The sequence below is a fragment of the Neomonachus schauinslandi genome, chromosome 5 (genome assembly GCF_002201575.2).
Source record: "Neomonachus schauinslandi chromosome 5, ASM220157v2, whole genome shotgun sequence".
Taxonomy (NCBI): domain Eukaryota; kingdom Metazoa; phylum Chordata; class Mammalia; order Carnivora; family Phocidae; genus Neomonachus; species Neomonachus schauinslandi.
Genome location: NC_058407.1, coordinates 103,601,418 through 103,629,020, shown reverse-complemented (window position 1 = coordinate 103,629,020; position 27,603 = coordinate 103,601,418). Strand labels below are relative to the sequence as shown.

At 46.9% G+C, this 27,603-nt stretch overlaps 1 protein-coding gene and 1 pseudogene across 2 annotated transcripts in view; one reads left to right on the top strand and one right to left on the bottom strand.

Moving 5' to 3' along the window:
* Positions 1 to 27,603, top strand: part of MICAL3 (microtubule associated monooxygenase, calponin and LIM domain containing 3) — a 216,241-nt gene that overhangs the window by 149,611 nt on the left and 39,027 nt on the right. For both annotated transcript variants that reach the window (XM_044915483.1, XM_044915484.1), the window contains 2 exons: positions 18,635 to 18,830; positions 25,978 to 26,219. In XM_044915483.1, the coding sequence (XP_044771418.1) occupies positions 18,635 to 18,830; positions 25,978 to 26,219 (438 nt within the window). The remainder of the gene's footprint in view (positions 1 to 18,634; positions 18,831 to 25,977; positions 26,220 to 27,603) is intronic.
* On the bottom strand, positions 7,613 to 8,053 carry LOC110581044 (annotated as a pseudogene).

Here is a 27,603-nt window from a genome sequence, read left to right as displayed (position 1 = left end):
CACTCCGCACCAGCTCTGCTCCCACTAGCTCTAGGAAATTGGGTGTCTGTTGTTAAAAAGGCCTGCCTGGCCTTCTCTACTCAGAAGCAGCCCACTTAGGACTCAGAGTTCTCAGGCTTACCCACAGAATAGAGAAACAGAGTGCTGGGTTCTCTTGGCATTCTAGATTATCAGACCCCCCTGTCAGGGAGGGTCTGCATCCTTACATAGCTTACTGCTCTGTCAGAACACTGTTGGTACCATTTTAATCCTCAGAGCATTGCTGGTTCAGAATTTATCGCAACAGAGAGTTTGAGTCCTCATTCCCACCCCCTCCCCCAAGTCTGTATCTGTTTCTCCCCTTTCTCTGAAATAAGTCCGTCAGTTTCCTGGTGCCTGCAAAAGGCTGGGAGAAAAAGAACGGATGTGGGGGATGCAGTAAGCAACAGTGAATCAATTGACTAAGAATTGATAAGGATAGATACATGTATATAATTTTCAGATTGTAGACTTTTGCTTCTGTTGTCTTTCCCATGCCCCTGTAATAAAGGGGAGGAGAGCCAAGATTGTTTAGAACAGTATACTGAAGCATCTAACAGGAAGGCGCTGACAACAGACGTGATTCTGTGCCACCCATTGTGAAGACCCTGGACAATTCCCTTTGGGTCTCAGTTTCTTTCCGAAACTTCTTGAAATCCATTCTCTCTCTCTCTTTTTTTTCTCATAAATTCCCTGGAGATGTCCCTAATTGAGATACTCCCTAGGAGAATCCTGTGGTGTAGACGTGGAAGCAGTACAGGCAATGAAAATGGGCCACTCTCTATTTTCATACTGAAAAAAAAAGGGCAAGATAATGCCATGTAGGACCCAGGTCCTACAGGTGTCCCCCTTGAGGAACAAATAGAAGAAAAATGCCCATGTAGGGCTGTCTTAAATGTAACAGCTAGGCAGAGATTTCAGGAAGAATCCTCCCCGAATCCCAGTCCCTTTCACAAACCTTCAAAACCTTATCAAGACTCCAAAACCAGTCCTTACCTTGGAACTCAGATCCAGCCAAGCACCCAGCAAGTGCCAACAAGTAGATTAGTCATAACGAAATGAGGGGGAGGGACGTCAAATTGGCGCTCCCTGTCTAGGTTAAGCCATGGGGTTGCTGTGTTGCTCTTCTGCTTCTCCTCTCTCTCTCTCTCTCTCTCTCTCTCTCTCTCGTCACTGCCCACAATTCTCAGCTGTGTGTGTTGGCCGTGGATGCCTCTTTCTTCACAATTGCTCCTTGTCTCTTCAACATGTACATTCTGGAGGGGGTAGGCTTTTGCGCAGAAACACCTTCTATACACCGGAGAAGACAGGCGGGGCTCCAGCATATGTGACTCTCCTTCAATTACTTCCAGGTTTCACCAGCCACATGAGCACCATTTCCTTTTTTTACTTCCTGTGGGTCAACTCCCACATAGCTTTGCATAGTTTAGGAACATTTTGAATATTTCTGAGGCAGTTTTATAGGCCCTCAAGAAGGACAATGGGCAAAAGGTTGAGTCACTGCCAACACCCAAACCCTAACTCTAGCTAACTAAACTCGACCTTGCCTTTGATGTTGTTCTTTTCCTCCCAACCTGTATGCACAAGTATAGTTAGAGGGCTCCCAAAATGTGAAAAAAGCTCCCAGCCCTCACAGAGGCCCCTCATTGGCACGAAAGGGGGAGTTTGGGGAATACACTTCAACAGAAAGGGAGTCCAGGGCCCCCACTCTGCCTGGCTACAGAACAGAGTCTCTTGGGGCCATGCTAGGAGAATTACTAGAAAAATTCTTACAATTGAGTCCCTTTTTATTGGCTTCTTATGTTTCCTTCACCTCTGTTGCTTATTTACCCAGCTTGTTGCGATTGTGCATTAATCATACGAAACTGTTCCAAGTATGCCTATTAAGTAATTGAATTCTGTACTTTTGTAAAATATCAGGATTATTTCCATTTTATCACTGTTATTTCGTAGTATAGCCTTATTTCGTTTAGGTCCTTGCCTGGGATTTTAGGTCTTCCGTAATTATTTCATAGTAAGTCACCCTGTTACCAGAAGAACTTTACACCCAGGGCCACCTGCTTCTCTTAAGGTTCAAAAGCTGCCTTCCCTGTACCCTGTGTCCTAGTGTTCCTGGGCCTCTTACCAGAGCCACCTCCCTGGAAAAGATGAACCCAGTTAAAAGGGTAAGGACCCCAAGCTCAGTTACTAAAGACCACCACTACCAGGCAAGGACCTAGAGGCACCAGAAGAGCTCAGGACCTCAGTGAGTTTTGGTGTCCTCAACAAACAGGACAAAACCAGAGCTGTTTCACTGGCAAGACCTAAATAAATATGTTTTCCTTCCATTCTCATGTTCTTTCAAAGTTAATAAAGCCAGGAATACTATGAAAGTAAATTCCAGGGAGGGTAATCCTCTTGACATTTAGTAGCTGCTCAGAGATCAAACCTGACACTAAACAGTGTGATTAGATAGACTCTATTTGGAGCCTTAGGGAGAAGAATTTGTCTCCAAAAGCTAAACCACAGTGGGTTTCTTAGACTGAGCTCAACCCCTTAACCAAAGAATAGCTAATACTGATTATAATAGGATTAAAACAGCTTATTTATTCTTGTTTCCCTGTTTTCTAGAACTAAGTTAGGATCTAGAAGGATCAGGCTAGAGAGAGACCAGCTATAAAATCCCTCCCACCAATAAGAGACATATTTGAGTTAGTAGGTTCTTTTATTTTATTCAATTTTTTTTAAAGATTTTATTTATTTATGTGACAGAGAGACAGCGAGAGAGGGAACACAGAGAGAGGGAACACAAACAGGGGAAGTGGGAGAGGGAGAAGCAGGCTTCCCGCTGAGCAGGGAGCCCGATGTAGGGCTTGATCCAGGACCCCGGGATCATGACCTGAGCCAAAGGCAGATGCTTAACCACGGAGCCACCCAGGCACCCCAGAGTTAGTAGGTTCTTTTTTTTTTTTTTAATTTTTTTTTTTTTAAGATTTTATTTATTTATTTGAGAGAGAGAATGAGAGAGAGCACATGAGGGGGGGGGAGGGTCAGAGGGAGAAGCAGACTCCCTGCCGAGCAGGGAGCCCGATGCGGGACTCGATCCCGGGACTCCAGGATCATGACCTGAGCCGAAGGCAGTCACTTAACCAACTGAGCCACCCAGGCGCCCGAGTTAGTAGGTTCTTTTAAAAGTAAATATTCTCGGGGTGACTGGGTGGCTCAGTCAGTTAAGCGTCTGACTCTTGGTTTTAGCTCAGGTCAGGTCATGATCTCATGGTCGTGAGATCGAGCCCTGTGTTGGGCTATGTACTTAGCGTGGAGTCTGCTTGAGATGCTCTCTCCCTCTCCCCCCGCCCCCCCCCCCCGCCCCGGCTCATGCTCGCGCTCTCACTCTCTCTCAAATAAATAAATCTTAAAAAGAAAGTATATACTCTCTCCTAGAGTTTAGTCTAATGTGAATTACTCTAAACCAGCTATTTGCCTGTCTTTTAGCTGGTTCACCTTTCTTGGGGAATTAGCTTTGGTAGAAAAGCCTAATAACATTAGGACACAGGGTGCAGGAAGTGGCTCCAGGGCTGTCCAAATCTCAGTGAAGGGCTTTGTAACCTCAGAGAAGTAGGTGGCACTGGGTGTCTGGGGTAACTATGGTAACAGGGAACTGATGGCCTGCAGGAGTTAACAGCCAAAGTCCTAAAGGCTTTGCTGTATTGCTGAGAGCTGGCAACCATCCTCCATGCTGCTGGAAATATTGTGCCAAAGGGTTGTCTATATTTATAATCAAGGGAGCCCCCTTCTCTGCCAAAGTCTTTTCCTCAAATAAAAATAGAGATTAAAACTCGAAGTATGCTAACTCCTGTCATTTCCCCCATGTGATTAATACTGGTTAATTTACCATAATATCTTTGTTGTACTAACTCATAGAAAATAATGTAGGAAGACACACAGTAGTGATAATAACTAGTAATAACATAGCACTTCCTATGTCCTAGGCATTGTCTAGGAGCTTTATGTGTAGCCCTCATGTAATCTGCACAGGAGCTTGTGAGGGAAGCGTTGTTTTACAGATGAGGAAATAGGCACACAGAAGTCAGGCGAACTTGATCAAGGCCACGTAGCTAATCAATGCAGAGTCAGGATAGAATCATACAGAAGAGGGGCGCCTGGGTGGCTCAGATGGTTAAGTGTCTGCCTTCGGCTCAGGTCATGATCCTGAGTCCTGGGATCAAGTCCCGCATCGGGCTCCCTACTCGGCAGGAAGCCTGCTTCTCCCTCTGACCCTCCCCCCTCTCATGTGTGCTCTCTCTCTCTCATTCTCTCTCTCTCTCAAAATAAATAAAATCTTTAAAAAAAAAAATCATACAGAACATATGAGAGCATTGTTCACGCACTGTGCCATACAGCTGCTCTTCCTCAGCTCTGTAACCTCCATTGTCAGTACTTGGTAAGAGGGAAGAACAGTATGTTTAGCTCCACAAATAAGATTTTTTTAAACATGGGTGAATGCCCTATATAAATCAATGAGTATGCATTTGATTATTTCTGAGAAACACATGCCCCCCAGTTTCCTGGGCAGTGATCCCAGGGGTATGAGCGTGCCTTTGGAAAGATACTAGATTAGGGGCACCTGGTGGCTCAGTCGGTTGAGTGTCCGACTCTTGATTTCTGCTCGGGTTGTGATCTCAGGGTCATGGGATTGGGCCCCGCGTGGTGGGGCTCTGTGCTCAGCGTGGAGTCTGCTTGTCCTCCCTCTGCTCCCCTACCCCCGGCCTGCACGTGCACTCTCTCTCTCTCTCTCTCTTTCAGATGAATAAATACAATCTTAAAAAAAAAAAAATACTAGATTAAAGAGAAAAAGGTTTCATCACTGATGTGTGTGGGGGGGAAGTCATCAAAAGAAATTGAGGAAGAGAATAATAATCACTGAATTGACTGTAAGTAATATGAAATGGACTCCCTCTTCGTTTTCCCCATGTCAGCTCTCATTGCTCATAACAAATAAAATCAAGCCTAAAGCTGCATCATTAAGAATAAGCCCAGAACTGGACTGTGTCCCTCTAAATGGAACATGTTGCCAACAACCTGGAGGAGATGGGGTTCTGTTCAGGGGGATGTGTATTGTTGTTCTCTGGGCCCCCGGGGTAACTGCTTCCAATGTATAAATCTTTCAACTTATCCTCTGTCTCTGCTATCTCATTTTATCGTACTTTTTAAAAAGGCCCCCTGATGGTTGAGCTGACCCACATGTTCGTTCTCTTACTGCTTTTATAACTGTCATCCGCAGTCCTCATAGGAAATTGCCTGCCCTGGCCCTGGGTAGAGTTTGAGTATAAGGGAAGAGAGACATGATTTTATGCCCTTTTTGTACTGACAGTTTGAGCAGAGTCACCTGTGACATCAGAGGGAAACATGGAAGTTCTTACCTATCCAAGTTTGGGCTACTTTGGACTCAACTCACATGTAAAATGACTGACTTTGAAGTCTTTGTGCTAAATGTACATATCATTCCGGGTAAGCGGTTTTGGTTTTGCCCTGTTGGATAAAATTTGGTTTAGGCACAGAAATCATTTCAAGAAGTCTCCTGAGCATGTGTAGACACAGCTTTGGAAAGACATGCCAGGACAGGGAGCTCTTAGAGCTCGTAGATAGGATGTTTTTGTTAAGTGGGAAAAAAGAGAAAGAAGATGGGTTTTTCCACGTGTGTCCTCAAGTCTAGTTTTTCCCCTGGGTTTAGTGAGAGGTCCACCCATAATGTGTCACAGGGTTATTCCAGCTCTCAGCAGGCTGCTATATCCAGCTGGGAAAAAGTGGGTGAAAGGAGAAGTTAACAAAATGCATTTTTTGCTCTCCTTTAATTCCTACCTTGGCCTAATGGTAGGACTCACACCCAAAACAAGGGTGGATGGTGTGGGGGTATGTGTAGGTTGTCCTTGAGTGGTATTGCCAAGGGTGAGCAGGGTCAGCTTGTAAGTGGAGTTGTACCATAAGATGAAAAGTCCAGAAGTCTCATGCAGTGACTTATGGTACCTCTGCTCAATGTGTGCCATTGGAACTAGCTCCTCACTCAGCATCTGAACATCTTCCCGAGATTCCCTCTCTTTGGGCAGCATGCCAAGAGCTGTCTGTTCAGCATGGCAATTCTCAATTGGTCCTTCATATATTACATTTCCATTGGTCAAGATGTCTTACCTTGGCAGCAGACATGAAGACTCATGAGCTCACTAGTCTGTGTTCTTCATGTGCCCCGTCCAGTCAAGCTACAGTCAGAATATTTGGTGGATTTGTTGGCCTATTGGTGAGAGATTAGGGATAATTTGATATAACTTCTAGGCCAGTGCTTCTCAAGCTCATCACTGTTGACATTTTGGGCTGGATAACTCTTTGTTGTGGAGGGCTGTCCTGTGCATTGTAGGATATTTGGCACTTTTAACTGAACATGGCAAAATATTCACTCTTTTGAACTTTACATCATCATTTGATGTCAAACAATGAAGCAAATCCCAACAGTATATACAAAAACAGCTTTGCATTTACAAAAGATTGTTTCCCATACTGATTAATTCAGGCAGCTAACTCATTGGTTTATGCAACTTTATTGAAGAAAAATAAATCAGTTACTAGCAGAGCTATTAGTTAATCTATCTTCCAATACACTGTTTAATATAGCACTGAATAAATGATGCAAGTTGTCAATGGATGAGTGATCAACTAATAGCTCTAAGCCTCCTAACAATTTAAATGAGAATTACAAAATGTTTGAGACCCTATTTTGGAATACTTCCAATTTCCATTCTCTGTAGAACAAGAACAGGTCATTCCTTTATTGACATGCATAAAATACATCACATTTTGTGTTCTGCTGATGCTATAAATTCAATACCAATTCTCTAGCCACATCAGTTATGAGCATAAAGTATATCATGTAACCTCAAATCTCTAACAGTAGAAGCCTTAAAAAAAGACTGGTTGCTACAATAATGCTGCTTCCTTTGATGTGACAACTGAGCATCCATCTCCCTCCCCCTCAGATGATTTCTTCAGCATGTTACAGCAGTGAGGAATGGTTTTAGTCTCATAACCAAGTTAGAGTGAAGACATTGGCCACATAATACACATGCTCCATTTTTTAAAAAAATTCTGAATCTTGGGCAACTGTTCTCTTGTAACTACTTTACAGTTTCTAAAAGCAGTTATTGTCCAAAGCTGGAAGAACTTAAGTCTTCTCAGATGAGCATGTGAATGAATGGAGGGAGGTAAACAAAAAATAAAATTAAAAAAGATGAGGTCTAGGGCGCCTGGGTGGCTCAGTCGGTTAAGCGGCTGCCTTCAGCTCAGGTCATGATTCCAGGGTCCTGGGATCGAGCCCCGCATTGGAATCCTTGCTCTGCGGGGAGCCTGCTTCTCCCTCTCCCTCTGCCTCCCTGCCGCTCCTCCTGCTTGTGCTCTCTCTCTCTCTCTCTCACTATCTCTCTCTCTCTATCAAATAAAATCTTTAAAAAAAAAAAAAAAAGATGAGGTCTGATAGGGGAGCAGCCGGATAAGAAAATCAAAAAAGGAACAGTAATTTAAAGTTTATTCCAGCTATAATGCAGGTTATTCTGACTTTAAGATAGCATCACATGGCATACTTCTGAGTCCATTCCCGAGATACTCTGTTGTACTTATCTCTGTTTTATAGATCTGTGCAATCTCTGGCACTAGGGGGTCATCTGGGTTTGGATCACATAGCAGTGAACAAACGGATAAAAGAACTTTAGAAATAGTTAGAGCAGGAGACCACTGTGATCTTAGAATATCGAGACAAATGCTGCCATTACTGTTAATATTTGGATGATAAATTCTTGTTGTAAATGCAACCTTAGGTGGTTTGAAGGGGTAGTCTGTAGGAAAATGAATTGTCAAAAAGAATACACCACCTTGATATGGGCTGTCATTAGGTCCCATAATTGTGGCTTGCCAGTGAAACATTATCATCCCCAACTGGACCTGCAGAACATTGTGCTGGAGGGTCACAGGCCAAATCACTAAGTTCCTTATTAATCCGTTTCAGTGACATAATCTGCTTTTCGTCTGGCTCCTCACTCTCTCGGTATGTGCTCAAAGGTCTGGCCAAAACTCTTGATTATCCGGGCAGCAGGGAAGGATTGTCTCTTCGTCTCACACCGGCTCTGCCAGACACAGGCGCCTTTTGCAAAAATGGAGCAGATCAGCACTTGCACAGGCCCCGGAGAGACCCCGATGAATCCAGGTCCCTTAAAACGGTTGCGATCCAGGGTGGGTGGGGTGGCGTGGCAAAGCCACCAACAGCCTCTATGCCATACTTCGGCCCGAAGAGGAGGCGAGGGTGACGGGAAGAGCGGAGGGGCGGCTACAAGTTTGACTCCCCGGCCTCTCGAGAGGAAGAGACCTGGGTGGGAGAGGAAGAGGCGTAGGAGCTACATTAAACTAAATTTTTGACACCTAACCCAAAAGTCAGGACTGTGCAGGAGTCAGTTAGCCTTATATTAGGCAGAACTAGGGTTACACGTGGTCCTAGGTACTGTCTGCATCTCTGCTGCTTTGACCCACAACCCCCCCCCCCCATGGGCCTTAGTGCTATGTCGTGACCCATTTGCAGGAGAGGGGGTCTGATTTCCTCTTGGAATCAGTGCATGGATGGGCATTTTGTGGGTGACCAGAGAACATCAGTCATTAGCAAGGGCTCTCTGAGTCTGGGTTAGTGCTCAGTGCTCCTATTCCATCAGCCTTCTAGGGCCTCTGTCCCCAAGCACTAATGTTTCCTTTCCAGGCCGGGTCTTTAAACAGGTGAAAAGAAAGGTGTAACTGTTGTAGATATGAGTATCAAGTGGTGGTTGTAGGCATTGCTGGAGGGGATTTTAGTTCCTTTCCAAAAATGTATCTTTGCCTAGCTAAGGGAATGCTGTTTATGAGGTTTTGTATCTTTAAGAGAGAACCTATTTGAGAGAAGCTTTCATGGGGATGTGGGTTTGTCCTTATTGATAGTCTGATGATGGGCAGAGCTGCCAGAAGTTGAAAATCACTTTCCTGGCTGAGCAGCTGGCCACGTGTAGGCCACCTCGGAGCCAGCTTTGGACACACTCTTGACCTGAAGGCCCCTGGCACTCTGCTGTGGAAAGTAGGAGGAATTGAAATTTCAACCTGGCATCTTGGGAAAAGCACATCAGTTTGGAATGCCTCGCATGCAGATTCGTGGTCCTTCTCTGCCTTTCCACCTCTCCCCTCTGCCTACTGTTATTGGATCTGGTCTTCTAGTAAGCAAGCTGCTGCCTAAAACTAGACCACTCTCTACTGAGAAGTGCCGTCATCACTTTTGGACATCAGATTCTTTGAAATAGTCTCTTTTCAGAGCCATAACACAAGGTCTTCTAAGACATTGGCAACCTCATAGGAATTTCTCTTAGGTGCTAAGGGAAGAGTTGCTGTCTTTGTACACTTACCCTTTCACCGGGTGGTATCTCTTATTTGTTCTTGGGGCTTGCACAGCATCCAGCTACTTGGGAAACAGAGGCCTTAAAGTTTCTACATTAAGATGAGGAAACTGAGACCATAATACGTTCAACTAACTTCTTAAAATTATAGTGAAGTGATATTCTAGTTTAGAACTTTTATGCTGGTCATTTATTCAAACCATGTTATTGACCTACCAGTAGGCACCAGAAACACAAAGGTGACTGGAATAATTCCCCTCCCTAGCAGAGCCTCTGGTTTTGGGGTGCATTCAGACCAGTGAACAGGAGATAGACGCGTGAAAGAGCCCTTCAGGAGGACAGAAGTAGAGCCCGTAATTAGAATTGGGAAACAATAGGCAGAAGTAGGAGAGAAAAAAAATGGATGGTCTTGGCTTACCTTGTTGAACCGTCCTTCTCTTTACCTGCCTCTTAGGATTTCAGAGGTCAGCCCCACAGGTGGATTGATTTCATAGGTTATATATACTTAACTATACAGAATCGCCTGGGTTATGAGGCACGTATATAAACTAATAGGTTAAAATAGTTTACTGAAGGCCCATTGTACAACAGTTACCCCCTTCTGAGATTTCACCCTTAGGTATGTGAAGGTGGGCAGCCAGAGAAGGAAAGTAGAATATTGCTAGAGCACAGCTCTCCTGAGACTTAAGAGAAAAGACAACCAGACCCCTGTGCTTTAGACATGCCCACAACTTCCCAACGCCCAAGAGGTAGCTACTTGGTAGGGTGACCCAGCTGACTATTAAGGAGCAAGTCGAGTTTTATCTGTGAGATAGTACAACACATGAAAAAAATCTATTGTCAAGAGAGCTACATGATGCACTGGTAATAATTTTTGTAATGAAAGATAGGGTATATACTTTTTTTTCTTTTTTTAGATTTTTATTTATTCAATTGACAGAGAGAGACACAGTGAGAAAGAGAACACAAGCAGGGGGAGTGGGGGAGAGAGCAGGGAGCCCTTTGTGGGGCTCAATCCCAGGACCCCGGGATCATGACCTGAGCCAAAGGCAGACACTTAACGACTGAGCCACCCAGGCGCCCCAGGGTATATACTTTAAAACAAAGCCCTTTGCCTTGGCCAAATATGACATGTCCTGCCATCTGCCAAAAAGGTGCCTTTGGGACATACCATAATAACAGCAGGAAGAATAATTTAACATTAGTAAATGAACTTAAGGGTAAAAGTTTCATGGGATCACACAGATCAAGAGCAAAGGTTATGAATGGTGGAGAAAGGGCCACTCAGTACCCTGCTAAAGGGAGGGCATATACCCTCAGCATTCCTGAGAGACTGTCCCAGTCTGCATGAGTCCCCATTCCCATGTGGGTGGTTTTTTCTGGTGCTGTTCTGATTTGTTCCCTGTTGGGTTTTTCCCTTCTTAGCTTCAGTCATGTAATATTTAGCACAGAATTTCCCAACTCTTGGTCATTAAATATCTCCAAAGCAACTGAGCTTCCCCTTGAATCCACATAACCTACTTTTCTCTTGTGCCCCACATAAAAATACAGTTACCCCAAATGAAGAATAAATTGTTCATGAGTAAGGGGCAATTAACAATTTCATCCTGCATAGTTTAGTGGAAAGAGCCCAAGCTTCGGAGTAACACAGCCCTGGGTTTAGTCTTGGATCTGCCTCCTCTGAACCTTTGGGCATGTTACTTGACATCACAGAGACTCAGGCCCCCCGGTGTCATAGTGGTAAAAATGGGGATTGGCCAGCTTGATGTGACAGGCACTGGCCAGTGTGTGCAGCACAGCTGTCCTAGCACATGACACAGGCAGCTGTCTACTCCTTCATCACCTGCTTCACAAGCAGGCTCTGTGAACTTCTGCTCCCTGCCAGTAGGAAGCCGTAGAAGAGTCTGTGGAAAGGTAGGTGTGTAGAGGGAAAAGCCCCCTTGCCCTAAGAGTGGTTCAGACACTTCTTTTTTCGGTCTCCAAAGCAAGAGGATCCCTTTCCATGGACAGCTGCAGGGCTTGCAAAGTGGTTAGTGCCCCCTTAGAATGAGAAATCTCTGTAAAAGGTATAAAAAAATGTGAGCCCAGTCAAGCAGAGTCCGCTAAGGCAAATGAACTGAGGGGCGAAAGAGGGAGAGAGCCCAAATTGGTAGTTGCAGGCACCAGCTAATAAGCAAAGAAAGGCCTTTTATCAGCCCTAGTAAATCCTTCCTCCCTAGATTGGGTTCTAGGCTGGGAGTGACCTCCTGATCCTCTTCACAGATACCAGATCGCATTGTCCAGCTTGACTAGAACAGTGAGGAAGTCCCTGAGGCAGGTGACCAATTCCATTATTTTCTGTTTCTAAGCCTGAATTGGCATGGTGCGTGCTCTGCCTGATTTTCAGGCCACTAAGCAAAAACGCATATAGGAACTGTAGCTCAAAGCAAGATGAAAGGAGTGGATTAATATCCACGGTGACTCCTAATTATGACCAGCCCGGCTCGAGTTACCAGGGTCCAGCTGCAGCCTAATACATTCCAAAAGGAAGCAGGCCCAAGACCCAGGCTTTGTCCCACATAGGAAAATGTATCTGGGCTAGACGGTGGTTCTGTTTTAGACTAGCCACCACTTCAAATGTTTCATCCATCTTTCCCAGGAACAGGAGGAAGCATGGGAGAATATAGTTTCTGTATCGTTTCCAACAAGAGCAGGGAGAAAACATAATTAAGGCACAAATTCCCCATCTTAGCCTTGTCAGGATTAGGGTTCTGTGTGAGGAGGGGTACACTAATTTCCCAGGGGATTTTGTGAATGTTTCTGAGACCAGTGAACAAGGCAACATTGGTCACTTTGACCAATTTTGCATCAGGTCCAGGAATTTTTATTTATACTGCCAGCCTGGTAATTCTTTCTTCAGGAGGCTTCATCTTCCTTAACACCTCCTTGAGACCTAGTTCATGGTTTGGCGCTTTCTTTCAAGCAAGATCATGGACAGGCAAGGCTTTGGGCGGATGTGTGAGGAGGCTATCTGAAATGACTTTAGTTCATCTTCCTTAAAAAAGAAATCTCAACAAAAATATCCAGTAACTTGATAAGGGAAACAGACATAAGAAAGAGCAACCTCAAGGGAGAATCTCTGTATTCCAAAACGGCAGAGTGCTCAAATGGTACCAGTCATTTCAAATCACAGGGCCATCTCTTATTAGAACATGGCCACAGTTGACACCTTTTGATACCCTGGGTCATTGGTCTCTCCCAGCAGATAGGTGACACCCATAGTCCATCAGAGTGCAGGCTCCCCAGGGGCAGGAGTCTTGCCTGTGTTGTCCACTGGTACACCCAAGCACCTAGCACAGTGCCTGGCTGGAAGTAGCTATATAGAATAACTACTAATAATTGTTTAATGTATGGTTGAATGAATGAATTCGAACATCCATTCAACTTACCAGATATGGCAAATATGATGAAAATCAATCCTCAAGCTCAGTTCACTGTGCCTTTTCCTGAAGTCCTTTTTAGACTTTCAGATTTCATTCAAGCTTTTCCAGGCTTATAAAGAAGGAAAGGAAAAAGGAATGGGGAAACAGGCCAGACATGAATGTGGTAGAAGGAGAGAAGCCCCTCAGATGTTCCAGTCTCTTAGCTGACATCCTTCACAGTTGCCTGAATTCCTACAGTGCACTGGGCAGCTAGCTACCACTGCAGGAGGGAAAGGGGAAAGAAGAGCCGCCTGGGGAGGACTGGGAGGGCCCACCTCTTCAGTGTCATCCACGTCCCTCACATCCCTTCAGGAATCGGACAGACACAAATAAAGGCTTTTGGCAGCTCTTGTACATCAGCTGAGAGCAGGTTGTCCTGTTAGGAAAAAATATTTCAGGATGATGTATGGAGCTCATGCAGGCAGTGACTGTTCCAAAACAGAGCCCTTAGGTCAGGCCCAGAGCCTTTTGCCTATTTAGGATATGACCCAGATCCTGGGAGCCATTTCCTTTTGGTATGTGTGAAGCTGGAATTGGCCTCCCGTGACCTGAGATCTGACTTAGTGAAGATTCAGCCTTGGCAATCATTCGAAATCTTTCATCCACTTTGAGCTGCAAAATCCCCGTGTAGTTGCTGTCGCGCTGAAGCATGTGAAGTGGGGAGGCCAGGTGGGCCCACTGCTTATCCTCTCACTTGCCGAACCCACATGGGTCAGCTGTTTTTACATCTGCGCTCCTATAGCCCTTGCTCCCATGTCCCCTTCTGTTCATTGAAGGGGGAGGATCCAGAGGACGAGGGGGAGGTCCTGTGTCTGTCACTGTGTTACAGCCACTGCCTGGGCCTCCTCCACTCTTCCTTCCTTTGATATCGTAGTTTTATCATCACCACCTGGTTAATCTAGCACATAGCCCCTTGCTTATCACAGAGAACCAAGTGTGCTGGTTTGGTTGATTTCTTTTTTTTTTTTCATTTCTCATGGTGTTTTGAGGTTATGGGCTAGGAATGTTAAGCATATTTTGGCAGTTGGTGAGTTTTGGTACTTGCCGAGTATCCTCTGAAGTGCCACCTTCCCTTTGGGAAAACGGAACCTCCATGGGGACTCGGCCCTAAAGGCAATGTCGTGCAATGCCCTTGTTGCTCAAAGCTCTGGGTGAGTCTAGCTCCATGTGGACATGGACCCAGTGGTGTAGGAAGACCAAAACAGTAAGGCAACTCTATTCCTTCCACCTCAAGTCTTGAAAATCTCCAGTGGGACCCTTCTAACAGTTTTCATGAAAAAGCATCCTTTCTCTTGGGGGACTGTTGTGTGAATTATCTGAATAGTTCTGAGAGCCTCTTGTTTCTTTTTTATTGATTGTGGCCAAGCCCAGAATTAAGTCAACGTTTCTCCTCCCCAGAGCCCCAAACTGTGGGTTTGGGCTGCCAAATTCTGTTGCTTGATGATCTTTTAGGCCACAGAGCTTATAGAAACCCCAGAGACGGGCGCCTGGGTGGCTCAGTCGTTAAGCGTCTGCCTTCGGCTCAGGTCATGATCCCAGGGTCCTGGGATCGAGTCCCGCATCGGGCTCCCTGCTCCGTGGGAAGCCTGCTTCTCCCTCTCCCACTCCCCCTGCTTGTTCCTGCTCTTACTATGTCTCTCTCTGTCAAATAAATAAATAAAATCTTTAAAAAAAAAAAAAAAAGAAAAGAAACCCCAGAGAAATAACTCTGGAAGGAGGACAGAATGTCGTTGAAAATGCCAGATTCTGTGCTCTAAGTAGCTTTCATGTAGTTCTGTGTCCCTCATCTTGAAAATTATAGTGGGGAGGAGATAATGGTGAGGAGTCCCAAAGGGGAAAGTAGAACAGGACTCTATGGAAACACTCCTTCCTTTTCTTTTCTTCTCTTAACATCATAAATCCAGGAAGAGCATGATAGTCTTCTGAATTAATGCTGTCCTCCTTGGATTCAGATCTTGGTTCCACTGCTTACTAGCTGTGTGACATTGGACAGGTTGCCTAATGTCTCTGAATTTCAGTTACTTCATTTGCAAACCATTACCTATCTCATAGAATTTTCTTTAAAGCTGGCTAGGCTAACTCCATATTCCTCCAGAAAGTCTTCCTTGACTACCTTAGGTGGAGCTGCCCTTCTATGTACTCCCATAGTACCACCATGTGCGTGAGCCGTAACACGTGAGACATCATGCTGAAATGATTCCTGTGCAGGACTCTCTCTTCTGTGACTAGCCTACAGCTCCTTAAGAGTAGAGAGTGTTTTAATCTGCTTTGTTTCCCAAGGTTCTAGTAGAATTTCTGGCAAACAGCATGGTGTTTTTTTTGTTTTGTTTTCTTTTGTTTTTTAAAGATTTTATTTATTTATTTGACAGAGAGAGACACAGCAAGAGAGGGAACACAAGCAGGGGGAGTGGGAGAGGGAGAAACAGGCTTCCTGCTGAGCAGGGAGCCTGATGTGGGGCTCGATCCCAGGACTCCAGGATCATGACCTGAGCTGAAGGCAGGCGCTTAACAACTAAGCCACCCAGGTGCCCCAAACAGTATGGTTTTTACCCACTAAAAACAGACATCACTTCTTGAGTGGTTCTCTCCATGAGTGTGTTTGTTCACTCTACCTTGAAATTGCTTGTATCTGTATTGATGAGCATGAGTTGTTTGTTTCCCTGAAGTGACCATTCTTACTCTTTTCTTCGGTTCCCTATCTAAGAGATATACTGGTTTTTATTCTTTATCTGTGGAGTTCCCCAAAACTTTATACTTGGGGAGTGGTTTCCATTTATCTCACTCTCTTATTTGCTTTCTGTTTAAGGGTATTTGTCAAAAATACATGACGGGAAGGAAAGAATCAAATGATATTATAGTCAGGGGATCCTTAGCCTTCTCATGTTTATCATGTTGGGTTTTGATGAGGGGAAGAAGCAAGAGAGGACAGGGAGACTGATGTTTGGAAATGATGAACTGGTGCAGTTAGAACCTGGGGGGGGGGGGGCAGATTTGGAGGATGCTGCGGCAGCATCCACCTGCTGTGCTCCCTTTCTCTTTTTTGCTATTACCTGGAGTCCACATATTTCCTAAACTTCCACATGCCCTGATCTAGCATCATAGCTTACACTTTGGGGGCCCTGAGGTCAGTGTTGAAGAATGGACCAGGGTTGTGTAAAATGCCCCAACTGGGGTTGCAAAAACTAGGACAGGTGGGCATTGCACAGGGCCCTAGGGAGCCCAGGGATTCATGCTGTGACCCCATCATTAGACGTTTTGTAGATGAACGTGCCCTGGGTCTTGCTTTTTAGTAAAGATTGTCTAGTAAATTTGAAAGATGCTATTTGGTGGAAGATCCAGATAAATCTGACAGATGTACTAAGACTTTATTCTGTGACTTCCTGGACTCATAAAAAGTTCTTTCTAATGACAATATGGAGAGGTCCAGAACATCGTACACAACAAAAGTGCCAGGCTTCCACAAGATTTTCTGCGCACCTGTCGTGTCACAAAAATTACTCAGTATTCCCACCCCTTTCCTTTAGTCCTTCATTACAGAGATTCTGGCTTTCCCCTGATAGACCACCTGTCACCCAACACTGGGTTGGTATGATATTGCCTGCCAAAACCCAGTGTCATCTCTTAGAGGTTAGAATGTCGCCAAAGGCCATGTGGGCTTTGTTCCCACCCCAGTCTCTTCCTCTCCTCTACCGCTTTAAGAATACTGCCACAGATCTAATAATACCAACCTGCCGTTACAGGTCACTGTACCTTAACTGTTGCTGTTCCCTGTACCCAGAACTCCCTTCCCATCTTTGTCAAGTAACTCTTGTTCGCAACCCAGAGCAAATGGATACAACATACCTGCACAAAAATACACACAAACTGGTGCTAAGAATGTTACTGACATCAGTTATAGCACTTAACTTGTATTTGCTGGATACTGCCCATGTGCTGGGTTTAAGTAGAAGAGGAAGATGACGGGTTCAGGGCCCATGCAGTTGGTACACACACGTACTTGTGTATATATGTATATAATTTCATCCCATATTCATATTAATCCTAGGAGTTGGGGGCTGTCCTCATTTATAGATCAGGAAAATGAGCTCTTAGTAGTTATGAAATTTTCCTAAGATCCCTCAGCTGGTCACTGGCAGAGCCAGGTGTCTAGCCTGGATTTGTCTGACTCTAAATCTAAACCTACATCATATTACAGGGAAGACATACAGTAAAGAATAAATACAATGGGCCTCTTCTAACCAAATTTGGGATAAAAAGGCACATCAAAAAGAATAATGCTGGGTATTCAGAAGGGCACCTATTATGATGAGCACTGGGTGTTATACGCAACTACTGAATCGTTGAACACTGCATCAGAAACTAATGAGGTGCTGTATGCTGGCTGACTGAATGTAATAAAAAAAAGCATAATGATGAAGGAGATAATAAGGAGGGAGACAGGGAAATTTCTAGAATAAAGGAGATTAAGAAAACATGGCAAATACAACACTTAAGTTTTTCAAAGTCCGTGAGTCCTGGTTTTTGAGAGAGAGAGAAATGGGAAAAGTTCTTTACAAAGAGTGACAGTGGTGAAGGAATGATAAAATTTTTAAAATCCCCATCATCAATGGGTACTAAAATCCCTGGATGAAAGCATGTCCCATGGTTTCTACGTATCACCCCATGGATTACTTATTAATTACAAAGGGGGAAATATCTCTTTACAGCAGAAAGTTGGTTGGGCACCACTTTATTTATTTTTTTTTAAGATTTTATTTATTTATTTGACAGAGAGAGAGACAGTGAGAGAGGGAACACAAGCAGGGGGAGTGGGAGAGGGAGAAGCAGGCTTCCTGCTGAGCAGGGAGCTGGATGTGGGACTCGATCCCAGGGTCCTGGGATTGAGTCCCGCGTCTGGGTCCCTGCTCAGCGGGGAGCCTGCTTCTCCCCCTGCCCCTCCCCCTGCTTGTGCTCTGTCTGTCTGACTCGCTCTCTCTCTCAAAAATAAATATATAAATAAAAATGAAAAAACCAATTTAAAAAAGATGAGGCAACCCGACTGTATTCCTCCTGTGTGCAGTGGAAGGGGCGCGGCCTCACCCACGTGGTGTTTTTACTAAATAGGAAGTGTTTACCATGAATCTAATCATGACGAGACAGACAAATCCACAATGTGACAAGTTCTGCAAGCAATTAGCCTGGACACGTCTGTGGATCAGCCAAGAGCAGTGCATGAACCTTTCCTGGGTCCTGGGCCATCAGGGGGTGGGCAACGGGCAGGACTCCCCTTCTCAGTGACAGCTGAGGGGGGCTTGGTCAGTGAGAAGCGCCTCCTTAGGGTCCGACCCAAGTCCCCTTTGCTCCTCCTCCCCAGTCACCGCCACCTCTTCCCTCCACTGTGCGCGGGTTCAGGGATGACAGAGGAGGGTAAGCCTGTGCTCCCCTCTCAGGGCAGATGGGCTGTCTTCCTGTTTCTCAGGCTCAAGGAAGGGTTGCCACTCTCACCGCGCAGCCCCTTCCTGGCCTCTGTGACCTCATCGACTTGTAGTCTGCCCCTTGGCTGGCTCCCTGGCCTTCATGGAAGCTCTGTCCCTCCTTTTATTGAGATGAGTGGCGACTACCTTGGATGCTTAGATATCCTTCTGTCGGCGCCTCCCCCCTCCCTGCACACCTCCTCCATCCCCCCCACCACCTGTGGTTATTTGCCATCATTTGTCATAGAACTTTGAGGCTTTGCTTGTCTTGCAGGTTCAAGTATGAATGGTCTCGAAGAGCCTAGCATTGCCAAGCGACTCAGGGGCACTCCTGAACGGATCGAGCTGGAGAACTACCGCCTGTCTGTGAAACAGGCCGAGGAGCTGGAGGAGGTGCCCGAGGAGACGCAGGCTGAGCACAACCTGAGCAGTGTGCTGGACAAAGGCGCAGAGGAGGACGTGGCCAGCAGGTCAGCCTGTGCCCGGGGGCTGTAGCCCCGTTTTCCTGTGTTCTGCTCCATGCCTGTGCTTTGTCCTAGCAGCCCCTTCCCCAGATGAATATACCGTCCTAGTGGGGGGAGGCAGCACTGTACCCTCGGCATGGGATCTGGGTGCCACCTACCAGCTGTGTGACACTAGGCAAGTCATGTAACCTCTCTGTGCCTCCATTTCCTCATCTGTGACATGAAGGCCATACTAGGACTTTCCTCCCAGAATTGGTGTGAGGGTTAAATAGCAAGAAGTGTTTAAAACAGTACATGGCGTGCATGTCGATGGCGATTGCCTTTAGTACTCCTTTGCATGGCACTGGACCATTCCCAAAGGACTTCCGTGTCCGTCACCTCACTTGATCATCCTCGAAGGAGGCCTGTGAAGTAGACCAGAGCCTATATCTTATCACTCTGTAATTACGGAAACTGCTGGTGACTAATACTAGGATCATGGATTGACTAAGACTCAGACTCAGGTTTCCCGGATCCAAGTCCAGGATGCTTCCTGTTTTCCCTACTGGCTGCTGATCTTCCCCTTTCCATGCAGTTCCCTGTCTCTTCATCTCGTTAGCCAGTAAGAATCACAACCCATGGGACGTAATTCAGAGATTTCAGTAAGTATTTCTTGGACACCTACCATGGCCTTAACACTTTGTCATTTGTTGAAAAGGTAACAGAACAAAAATGACAGTCCCGGGTCCTGCCCTCAGACTGTTGTTGACAGGTGTACTGGAGGGACAAGACATGTGCAGAGGGACAACAGGAGGCCTGAAGCAGTGTGCTGTAGGGGGCGAGCGGGTCAGCGGTAGGAGCTTCAGTGTTGGAATTAGGGGTTCCTGTTATGACACCAGTTCACCCTGCAGTCTTGGGGAAGCCACCTCACCTGTCCAGGCTTCTTCCTTCCTCCTCTAGGTAAAGAGAGGAGCAGAAAACCTGCATCTCAGGGGCTATACACACAGCCAGTGGTTTTGTGCATGGCCTTGCCAGTGTTTTAATGATGTCTCACTGAGTGATGCCTGAGGGGGACGTGTGCCCTCCAGCCCCCACAGGACTCCCTGAGTCCACTGTCTTTGCCCCAGGACCTTATGTTCATTACTGCCCAGGTCTGCCAGGGTCAGTACAGGATTCAGAGTGCTCCATGGAAGATGATCAAGGCCACCAAAAGAGAACAAGATGAAAGAGGGAGTAAAATCACTATTGGTCAGACTGTCCTGCAGGGCTTCTGGTGTGGGAGCATGTACTGTGTCTCCCAGACTGGTGGAGGCTTTGCATTAATGCTGAGGCACACACTGGATGCTTCTTTGTAGCCAAGATTTGCATTTCTAAAAAGTTCCCAGGTGGTCCTATTGTCTAGAGACCACACTTTTCAAACCTCTGCTCTAAATTTCCCTGATGGTAAGGGCCACCTGGGACACTTGGTAAAAATGTAAATCCTGGACCCTCCCCTGGAGTAGCCGAGTTGGTGGGCTTGGGGTGGAGACCAGGAGTACCTATTTTGAACAAACACCTTGCGTGAGTTTTATGGGTGTCCTGATTTAGTTTACCCAAGCAGAGACTACCGGGGCGCCTGGGTGGCTCAGTTGTTAAGCGTCTGCCTTCGGCTCAGTTCATGATCCCAGGGTTCTGGGATCAAGCCCCACATTGGGCTCCCTGCTCTGCGGGAAGCCTGCTTCTCCCTCTCCCACTCTCCCTGCTTGTGTTCCCTCTCTCGCTGTGTCTCTCTCTGTCAAATAAATAATATCTTAAAAAAAAAGAGACTACTGGCCCAGACCTAATTAGCTCCATGACCCTTCCTTGGAGTGGGGGAGGGAAGAGCATCTTCCAAAGATGGAAATTGTACTTTTATTTTCTCTGGGAGAGAACAGGTACCTGAAGACAAAAGAAAACTAGCTTTTGTTTTTTTTTTTTAAGATTTTATTTATTTGAGAGAGAGAGAGAGGGAGAGCACAGAGTGAGAGTGAGAGGGAGAAGCAGATTCCCTGCTGAGCAGAGAGCACAGTGTGGGACTCAGTCCCAGGACCCTGAGATCATGACCTGAGCCGAAGGCAGACGCTTAATGGACTGAGCCACCCAGGCATCGCAAAAACTAGCTTTATGATTTTAGTTTTGTTTACCCCTGATTGCCTAGCTGGGCAACTTTGCCCCAGGTGATGAAGATGGCTTGGGCAGCACCCATCTGCTGAGGGCCTCCAGTGTTTGCACATCCCTGACCCTGAAGAACAAGTCAGTGAAGTCTAGAGCAAACAGGTGCCCTTTCCGGATGGGGCAGCCAGGTCCCAGAGGACTCCCCGAAAGTCTGTGACGGGCTAGCCCGAAGGGGCTTGGTCTTCCACAGGAATAACACAATGAGGAGAAGCCCCTCCTTCAAGGCTGACCATAAGCAAGTGGAAATTCCTGACTGGTCCTCTCTCCCCCTCACCCCTTTGCCAGCAGAGGCAGTAATGTGAGCCATTGCTGAGCAGGATGCCGCTTTCAGCACAGATTAAATTTCCATCGTGCAATGATTGCTGGACAACATACATCTCCAGCAGTCTGCTGAGCAGTGTAGTGTTCACACAGTTGTCAGAGTGGATGAGATCTAGGAGTGGACTCTCTGATTATAGAGTGGATTCATTTAAAAATGAAAGCTATGATTCCCTATTTTCCCTTGAAAACCACCTGAGAACTTAAAGTGATATTTCACACAGCAGTCTGTCTCGTTCACAGTAGGGTCTGCCCAAATTTCCAGTCTCCACTTTGTGAAGTTGGACCCAGGCAGCAAGGAGACGGTCCTGGTCTTATTGCTGGGTTTGTCACCCTGACAGCTGCTAGTGGCTGAAGGACTCCTGTGTTCTTGGCAAACCATCCAAGAAGGCACAGTGTGACAATGGTGTGGACATCGGTGGGAATCCTGACCTCTCACACCAAGGATCCAACCTCTTTAAGCTTCGATGGCCTCATTTATAACAGTGGGGATATTAGTATGTCCTAGAGTCCCAGAGTTGTCGTGTCCTAGAGTTAATGTGTAATTAAGTGACCTAATTCATGTGAAGTGCCTTGTGCTGCGTAGCAGTTCGTAGAGCTCAGTGAGTGTTCACTATCGCTGTTGTTATCATCCTTGGCCCTTCCTCTGCTGGCATGGCAGAACCTCTGCTTGGCCCATTTAAGTGTGGAGCAAATCTTGTTTTTTTAGAATCTAGTCCGTGTGCCCTGCTCTGGCTTCCTCCTACCAGGCCCAATCATAGCCTCAATGAGAGGAAACTCAGGGAAAGTGCTTTGAGATCAGTGACAGCATAAATATTGTAGCAGGGAGGATTTTTGCAAGATGTTCTTCTAACCGAAAGGGTCTGCTCCTACTGATGGACTTCAGAGGTCTCATCTCCATGACCTCTGTGAATTTAGGCAGCAGCTTGCCCTGGCTTTGCCTGGTTGTGCTCCCTTGCACATCCTTGCCTGTTTGGGCTGTGCGAGACCCCATGGTAAGCCCTGCAGCGAGCCGAGCAGACCTGACCTTGCTGTCAGAGAGCTCGCAGTCCAGGGGGAGCCTACCCACATCGAACAGTCACACACAGCGATAGATTGTTTCAAATGCAGAAACAGATACCTGTCATGATGGAATGCTGACCTTGAGGACTACAATTTCTGGCCCTCATCTCTCCTAGGAGGCTATAAATTGAGAGGTCACCCTCTCTTCCCAAAAGGACAGAGAAGTTGGCTGTCTGTGTTGTATTTTGTTCTGGTGTAGCGATTCTCCCCACTTAAAAACTTTCTAGGCTGACAACCAAGTGGCAGGGGGTGGTCTGCCTCACACTACATTCCTCCTGTACTCCCTTCCTCCTAGCCTCTTCAAAGGCCAGACCCAGAAATTCAGGTACTGAAAACAGCCAGAAAATGTAGAATGAGCTTGAGTTACTGAATTTACACTGTGAATCTTGCATGAGGTAAGGAGCCTGGTGAGACTCAAAGGACAGCTCCAAGGTCCCAGGGAGATATGACCTGGGAAGGAACAGTTGGCAATACCTGTTCGTCTCTCTGTCCTTCACAAAGGGAGGGAGGCTGGTTTGCCTGTCTCAGATTTTCAGAAGCAATGTAGCCAGGCGTCTCAGAAATGGACCGAGAGCTGGTAGCTTATGAAGAGAGGCAAGGGTTGACCTTTCCACCCGACTTTTTATGCTCTGTGCTTCACTTGCTATTTTCCCTTGGTCCTTGAGCTGTCGTAAAACTACCCAGGGTGGCACTCAGAGCTCTAAGTGAGGCCCCATTGCCCTCATCATGGAGTATTCATTGCTCACATTATGCCCAGTGCCACTGCCCTCGTGACAGGGCACACGGTACAAGGAGCTGGAAAGCTGCGGTGAGGACTCCTTGAGCCTGCTGACTCCAGGGATAACCTTGTGTGCCTGGCTGTGAAGGAAGGACAAGCTGGCCTGCCTTCTACCCACCTAAAGTTTGAACAAATTTACGTAAGATTTAAGATGAGCGTAGTAGTCATTCTTATCCTTATTTCATATTTGAAAGATGTTAGGTGATATACGTTGGGTTACACATTGTTGATAAGTAGTAAGAATGTAAACAAATGAAAACACAAAAGTAAAGCAAAAATAATACCTGAGTAAGTCATGAAAGTAAGTCACAATCCAAATGCCAAGCTTTCCGTGGCCCAAATTCTTATGTTTACTCACCTTAAACTGCCTCCTCTCAACCCTCCCACTGCAGTTATGTTCTACCTTCTTTTGTCATTGCCGTGTTTGCATCTTAGCTCCCCATGAGAATAAGGATCTTTTCTATGTCACCTTTGTATCCTCTGCAGTGTCTAGGAAGTGCATTACAAGTAGAAGATGCTAAGCAAGTTTTCGTGGGTGGATGAATGAATAAGTGAATGAAGTAGTATTCGCCAGAGGGAGCTGCCTACAGTAAGGAGCTGACCCTCTTTATTTTTGTACCTACTGGGTGAACTTTAATAGGTACTCAAAAATGTTCATTGAATGAATGAAGGAACATGTAAATGAGTAAACAGATAAGTGAATAGCCTGAATCCCAGAGTGTAACACAAACATGAAAATCAGGAAAATCCCTAACCTTCACAACATTTCTCCAAGGCAGGTATTAACATTGCCTCCTTACTGATGAGGATGCGGAAACTCCGCAGAAGTAATCAGCTCAAGGTCATACAGCTGGTAAGGAACAGAGCCAGTGTGGCCCTGTGAGAATCGGCCACCTGAGAAGTCGTGGGCAGACAGCCTCCAGGACTGCCCTCCCTTCTGACTCGGCTGAAGTATGGGAGTTCCCAAAACCACCCTCAAGTTCATTAATTTGTCAGAACTCACTAAAAGGTTTATACTCATGGTTATGGTTTAATTACAGGGAAGGATACTGATTGAAATCAGCCAGGTGAAGAAGTACACAGGGCAGAGGCCAAGAAAGTACAGATGCGGACCTTTCATCATCCTCTCCCTGTGGAGTCAGGGCAGTGTTACTTTCTTGGTATTAATGTGTGACAAAGTCCGTATAGTGTTACTCACCCAAGCCTTGATGTTAAGAGATGTATTGGGGCTCCATTACCCTGGCATTGATTGATTGATTATCTCTGTGGTGTGATTGATCTCAGTCTCCAGACCAACTAATACTGCATGATTCAAACCTAAATTATTCGTCTTTCAGACGTGGTCAGCCCTCTCCCTAAATCACATTGTTAGACTATCCACCGTGACCCAGGGATTCCAGGGAAATAAGACATTCCCATCAGGCAGGACCTCCGGGGGGCTTAGGGTTGACCTCCCAGGCCCCGAGACAAAGGCCAGGCCTCTTTGAGGAAGGTGGGATTCTTTACTGCACAGGTACTAATAGCGCTAGGAGTGGGGTGTCATTGACCTTCTCACACTGTATTCACTGGTTCCTTCTCCACGTGCACAACCCCACTCCAGGTGGGGAGAGAGCAGCCCACCATCACAGGAAGACAGACTGGACAACAACCCCGTGCGCGATGCCTCTGGGGTTTGGGGCTCTCTCATCCCAGCGGTTGGGCCCTGCTGGATTGTAAAAGCCACATGTCCTCCAGCCCAGTCAACTACACATTTCTCACTGAGGGCAAAGCCTCTCCTGAAAAAGACTTCTGGGGAATTATCGGACCATGAAATAGGTCTGAGAAACTTCGTTGGTGCGGTGATGATTGGGGTTTTTCTCCTGCTTTACAGTCCTACTGAGGGTACTGAATTTTATTCTTGTACCACCTGTTGACTGCTCACTCTGCCGCAGGGGAGGAGGGTAAAGATGCTCTGGGGTGATGGCCACGAGGGTGGAGGTCTGTGATTTTGGCTTGCTTAAGTCACAGCTAGTGTCTCTGGCATTTCAGTGCCACTTCCCTTTTCGAGCTGAGCACTGGGCTCTGTGCCGTCAGGGAGAACGGTGGAAAACGTGGCTGGTTGTCAAGGGTGATGGTCCCAGGGATGCAGTATTTGTTTCCCTGCTCTCCCCATGGTCCCTGTTCTGCAACTTCAGTGAGCGGTGCCTTTGCTGCTGTGTTAACTGTGCGTTCCTCATAGTGTCGCGCTCCAGGGCGCACATCGGGGGGGCTTCGGGAACGCTGTGGGACTGAGTGCGTGGCCTTCACTCCAGCACACGCACCTCGATGGCCAGCCCGTCTGTGGCTAAAACTGCAGTTCAGGCCTCCTGGAGGCAGCTCTTTCTCACCGTGCTTCCCACCAGAGCTTTCCAGCCCACCTGAGTCAAGCAGATTTGAGTTCCTCAAATCAAACAGTAGATCATGAGGAAAGGAGACTTTCTCTCCATTCTTGATTCCTGGGGTCATGCGTTCATATCTGAATGGGTCCATGCCCCCTACTGTCTCTGAGGGCCTCTAAAACTGAGCTCGGTGGAGTGCTGTTCACCGAAGAGAGGGCCCCACCAGACTGGGCTGTTGGCTCATGGGGCTTTATGTAGGGGTTACGCGTACGTGTGTGTTTTCTCTGGCCCTCTACTCACTCTCCTTCCCCTCGTGTGTCTTACCGGGGCGGGGGAGCGCGCTGCACCCCTCCGTGCCTGTCCTCTCTCCCTTCCTGCCCAGCAGTTGCTTTGCTGGGACATTTTGCCTCCAGTTGTGGCTTTTAACCGTCTCCTCACTTTGGTTGTGTGGTTGTTTCCCCCACAGCAGTTCTGAGTCCGAGATGGAGGAAGAGGAGGAAGAGGAGCCTCCTCTGCCCAACTCAGACCTGGGTGGCGTTCCTTGGAAGGAGGCTGTGAGGATCCATGCTCTTCTGAAAGGAAAGAGTGAAGAGGAACTAGAGGCCTCAAAGAGCTACGGGCCTGGGAACGAAGAGGAGGAGGAGGAAGAGTATGAAGAGGAGGAGGAGGAGGAAGAATATGAGGAGGAGGAGGAAGAGTCTAGTGAAGGTCAGAAAAAAAATCTCTTCTCCTAACTCTGACCCTGTCCCATCCCAGAGGCAGTCTGTTCCACGCCTGAGTAAGGTTTCTGTGGCTGGAGTCACACAGCTGGAGTCTGGCACACAGATGTGCCTCCCACAGCCCCAGAGACCATCCCTCCTGCCTCTTTCTGACCTTAGTTTCGGGGGCAGAGGAGGCCACTGACAATAGAGTCCCTTGTGCACATTCTGAGGAGAAACTGGAAGTGGAAGGCAGAGGGTCAGCAGAAGGACTTCATCCAAATAAGGTTACTCATCCTCCTATCCTCATTTTCTCTCTTTTTTTCCTTAGTTTCAGTTAAAGAAATTTATTTTAATAAAGGGAATTTAGCTTTCTAGAGGATTCCCTGACTCAGAGTCCAGGATATTGGAGGCTGCAGAGCACTGAATCTCACTCTGCTCAGAGCTGTAGTCACTGAGGAGGGGCTAGGTGCCCATGAGACAAGGCTCGGTTGATGACAGGTAGTAACGTGTTTGGACCAGTGTCCTTAGAAGGAGCATCTGTTCCAGCACTAAGTCAGTCTGGTTGGCTCTGACTTGAAATGTTTCAGTTCTGTCCCTGTCTCTGGCTGTGTGTGTCTTTGAGTGATGAGGAAGAACTTGGTGGGTCTCCTTTTCTTGCCTCTGTAAGAGAGAGGGTCGTTCTTTCCCTGCCCTAGCTGCACAGAAGTCTGGTGGGTGGTAAGGAAGAAACTAGGGCAGGTAGATACCTGAGTCCCCCTGACAGCGGTGCCATGTCAGTTCACAGCCGAGCTCTCTCCCCAGGGCACATGGAGTGGAGAAGGACATGGGCCTTTAAAGCACCAGTCGTTCCCAGCCGTTGTCAGAGGAGCACGTTAAATTCAGGACAGCACTGGGCCTCGTAGAGTTGGCACTAGATTTCTCTGCTGCTCTTCCTGCTTACCTCTGCCCCTCCCGGAATTCATGTGCTTGGCCGCCCAGATCCCATCCCCGCAGCCTGGCACGGGAAGGCCCGAGTGCTGACCAGATGCAGAGCCCTTCCCAGACAGGATGCACGGTACTGAGACGGTCCTGAGAGCTGTGTAGCTCCCCCTGTTGAGACAGAGCAGGCAAGAGGAAAGCACAGCCTCCTCAGGCCCCTAAGGGGCTTCTCCAGACCTAGTTCTCCTGCGCTCTTCCCTCCAAAGATGGAGGCTGGGGTGAGGCCTACAGAGGCAGCCCTTGGTGGCCTGTCCCTCCCTCCTCATTCTGATGAGAAATGCGTAAGGTCCATGTAAGAAGGAGGCAGGCCGTGGGCCGGGAAGCTGTCAGCTTGAGTTCTCCATCCTGCTGTGGCTGGCTCAGGCTCAGGGCTGCCCCCGTGTCCATGTAGTCAGGGGGGCGATCGTGCTCAC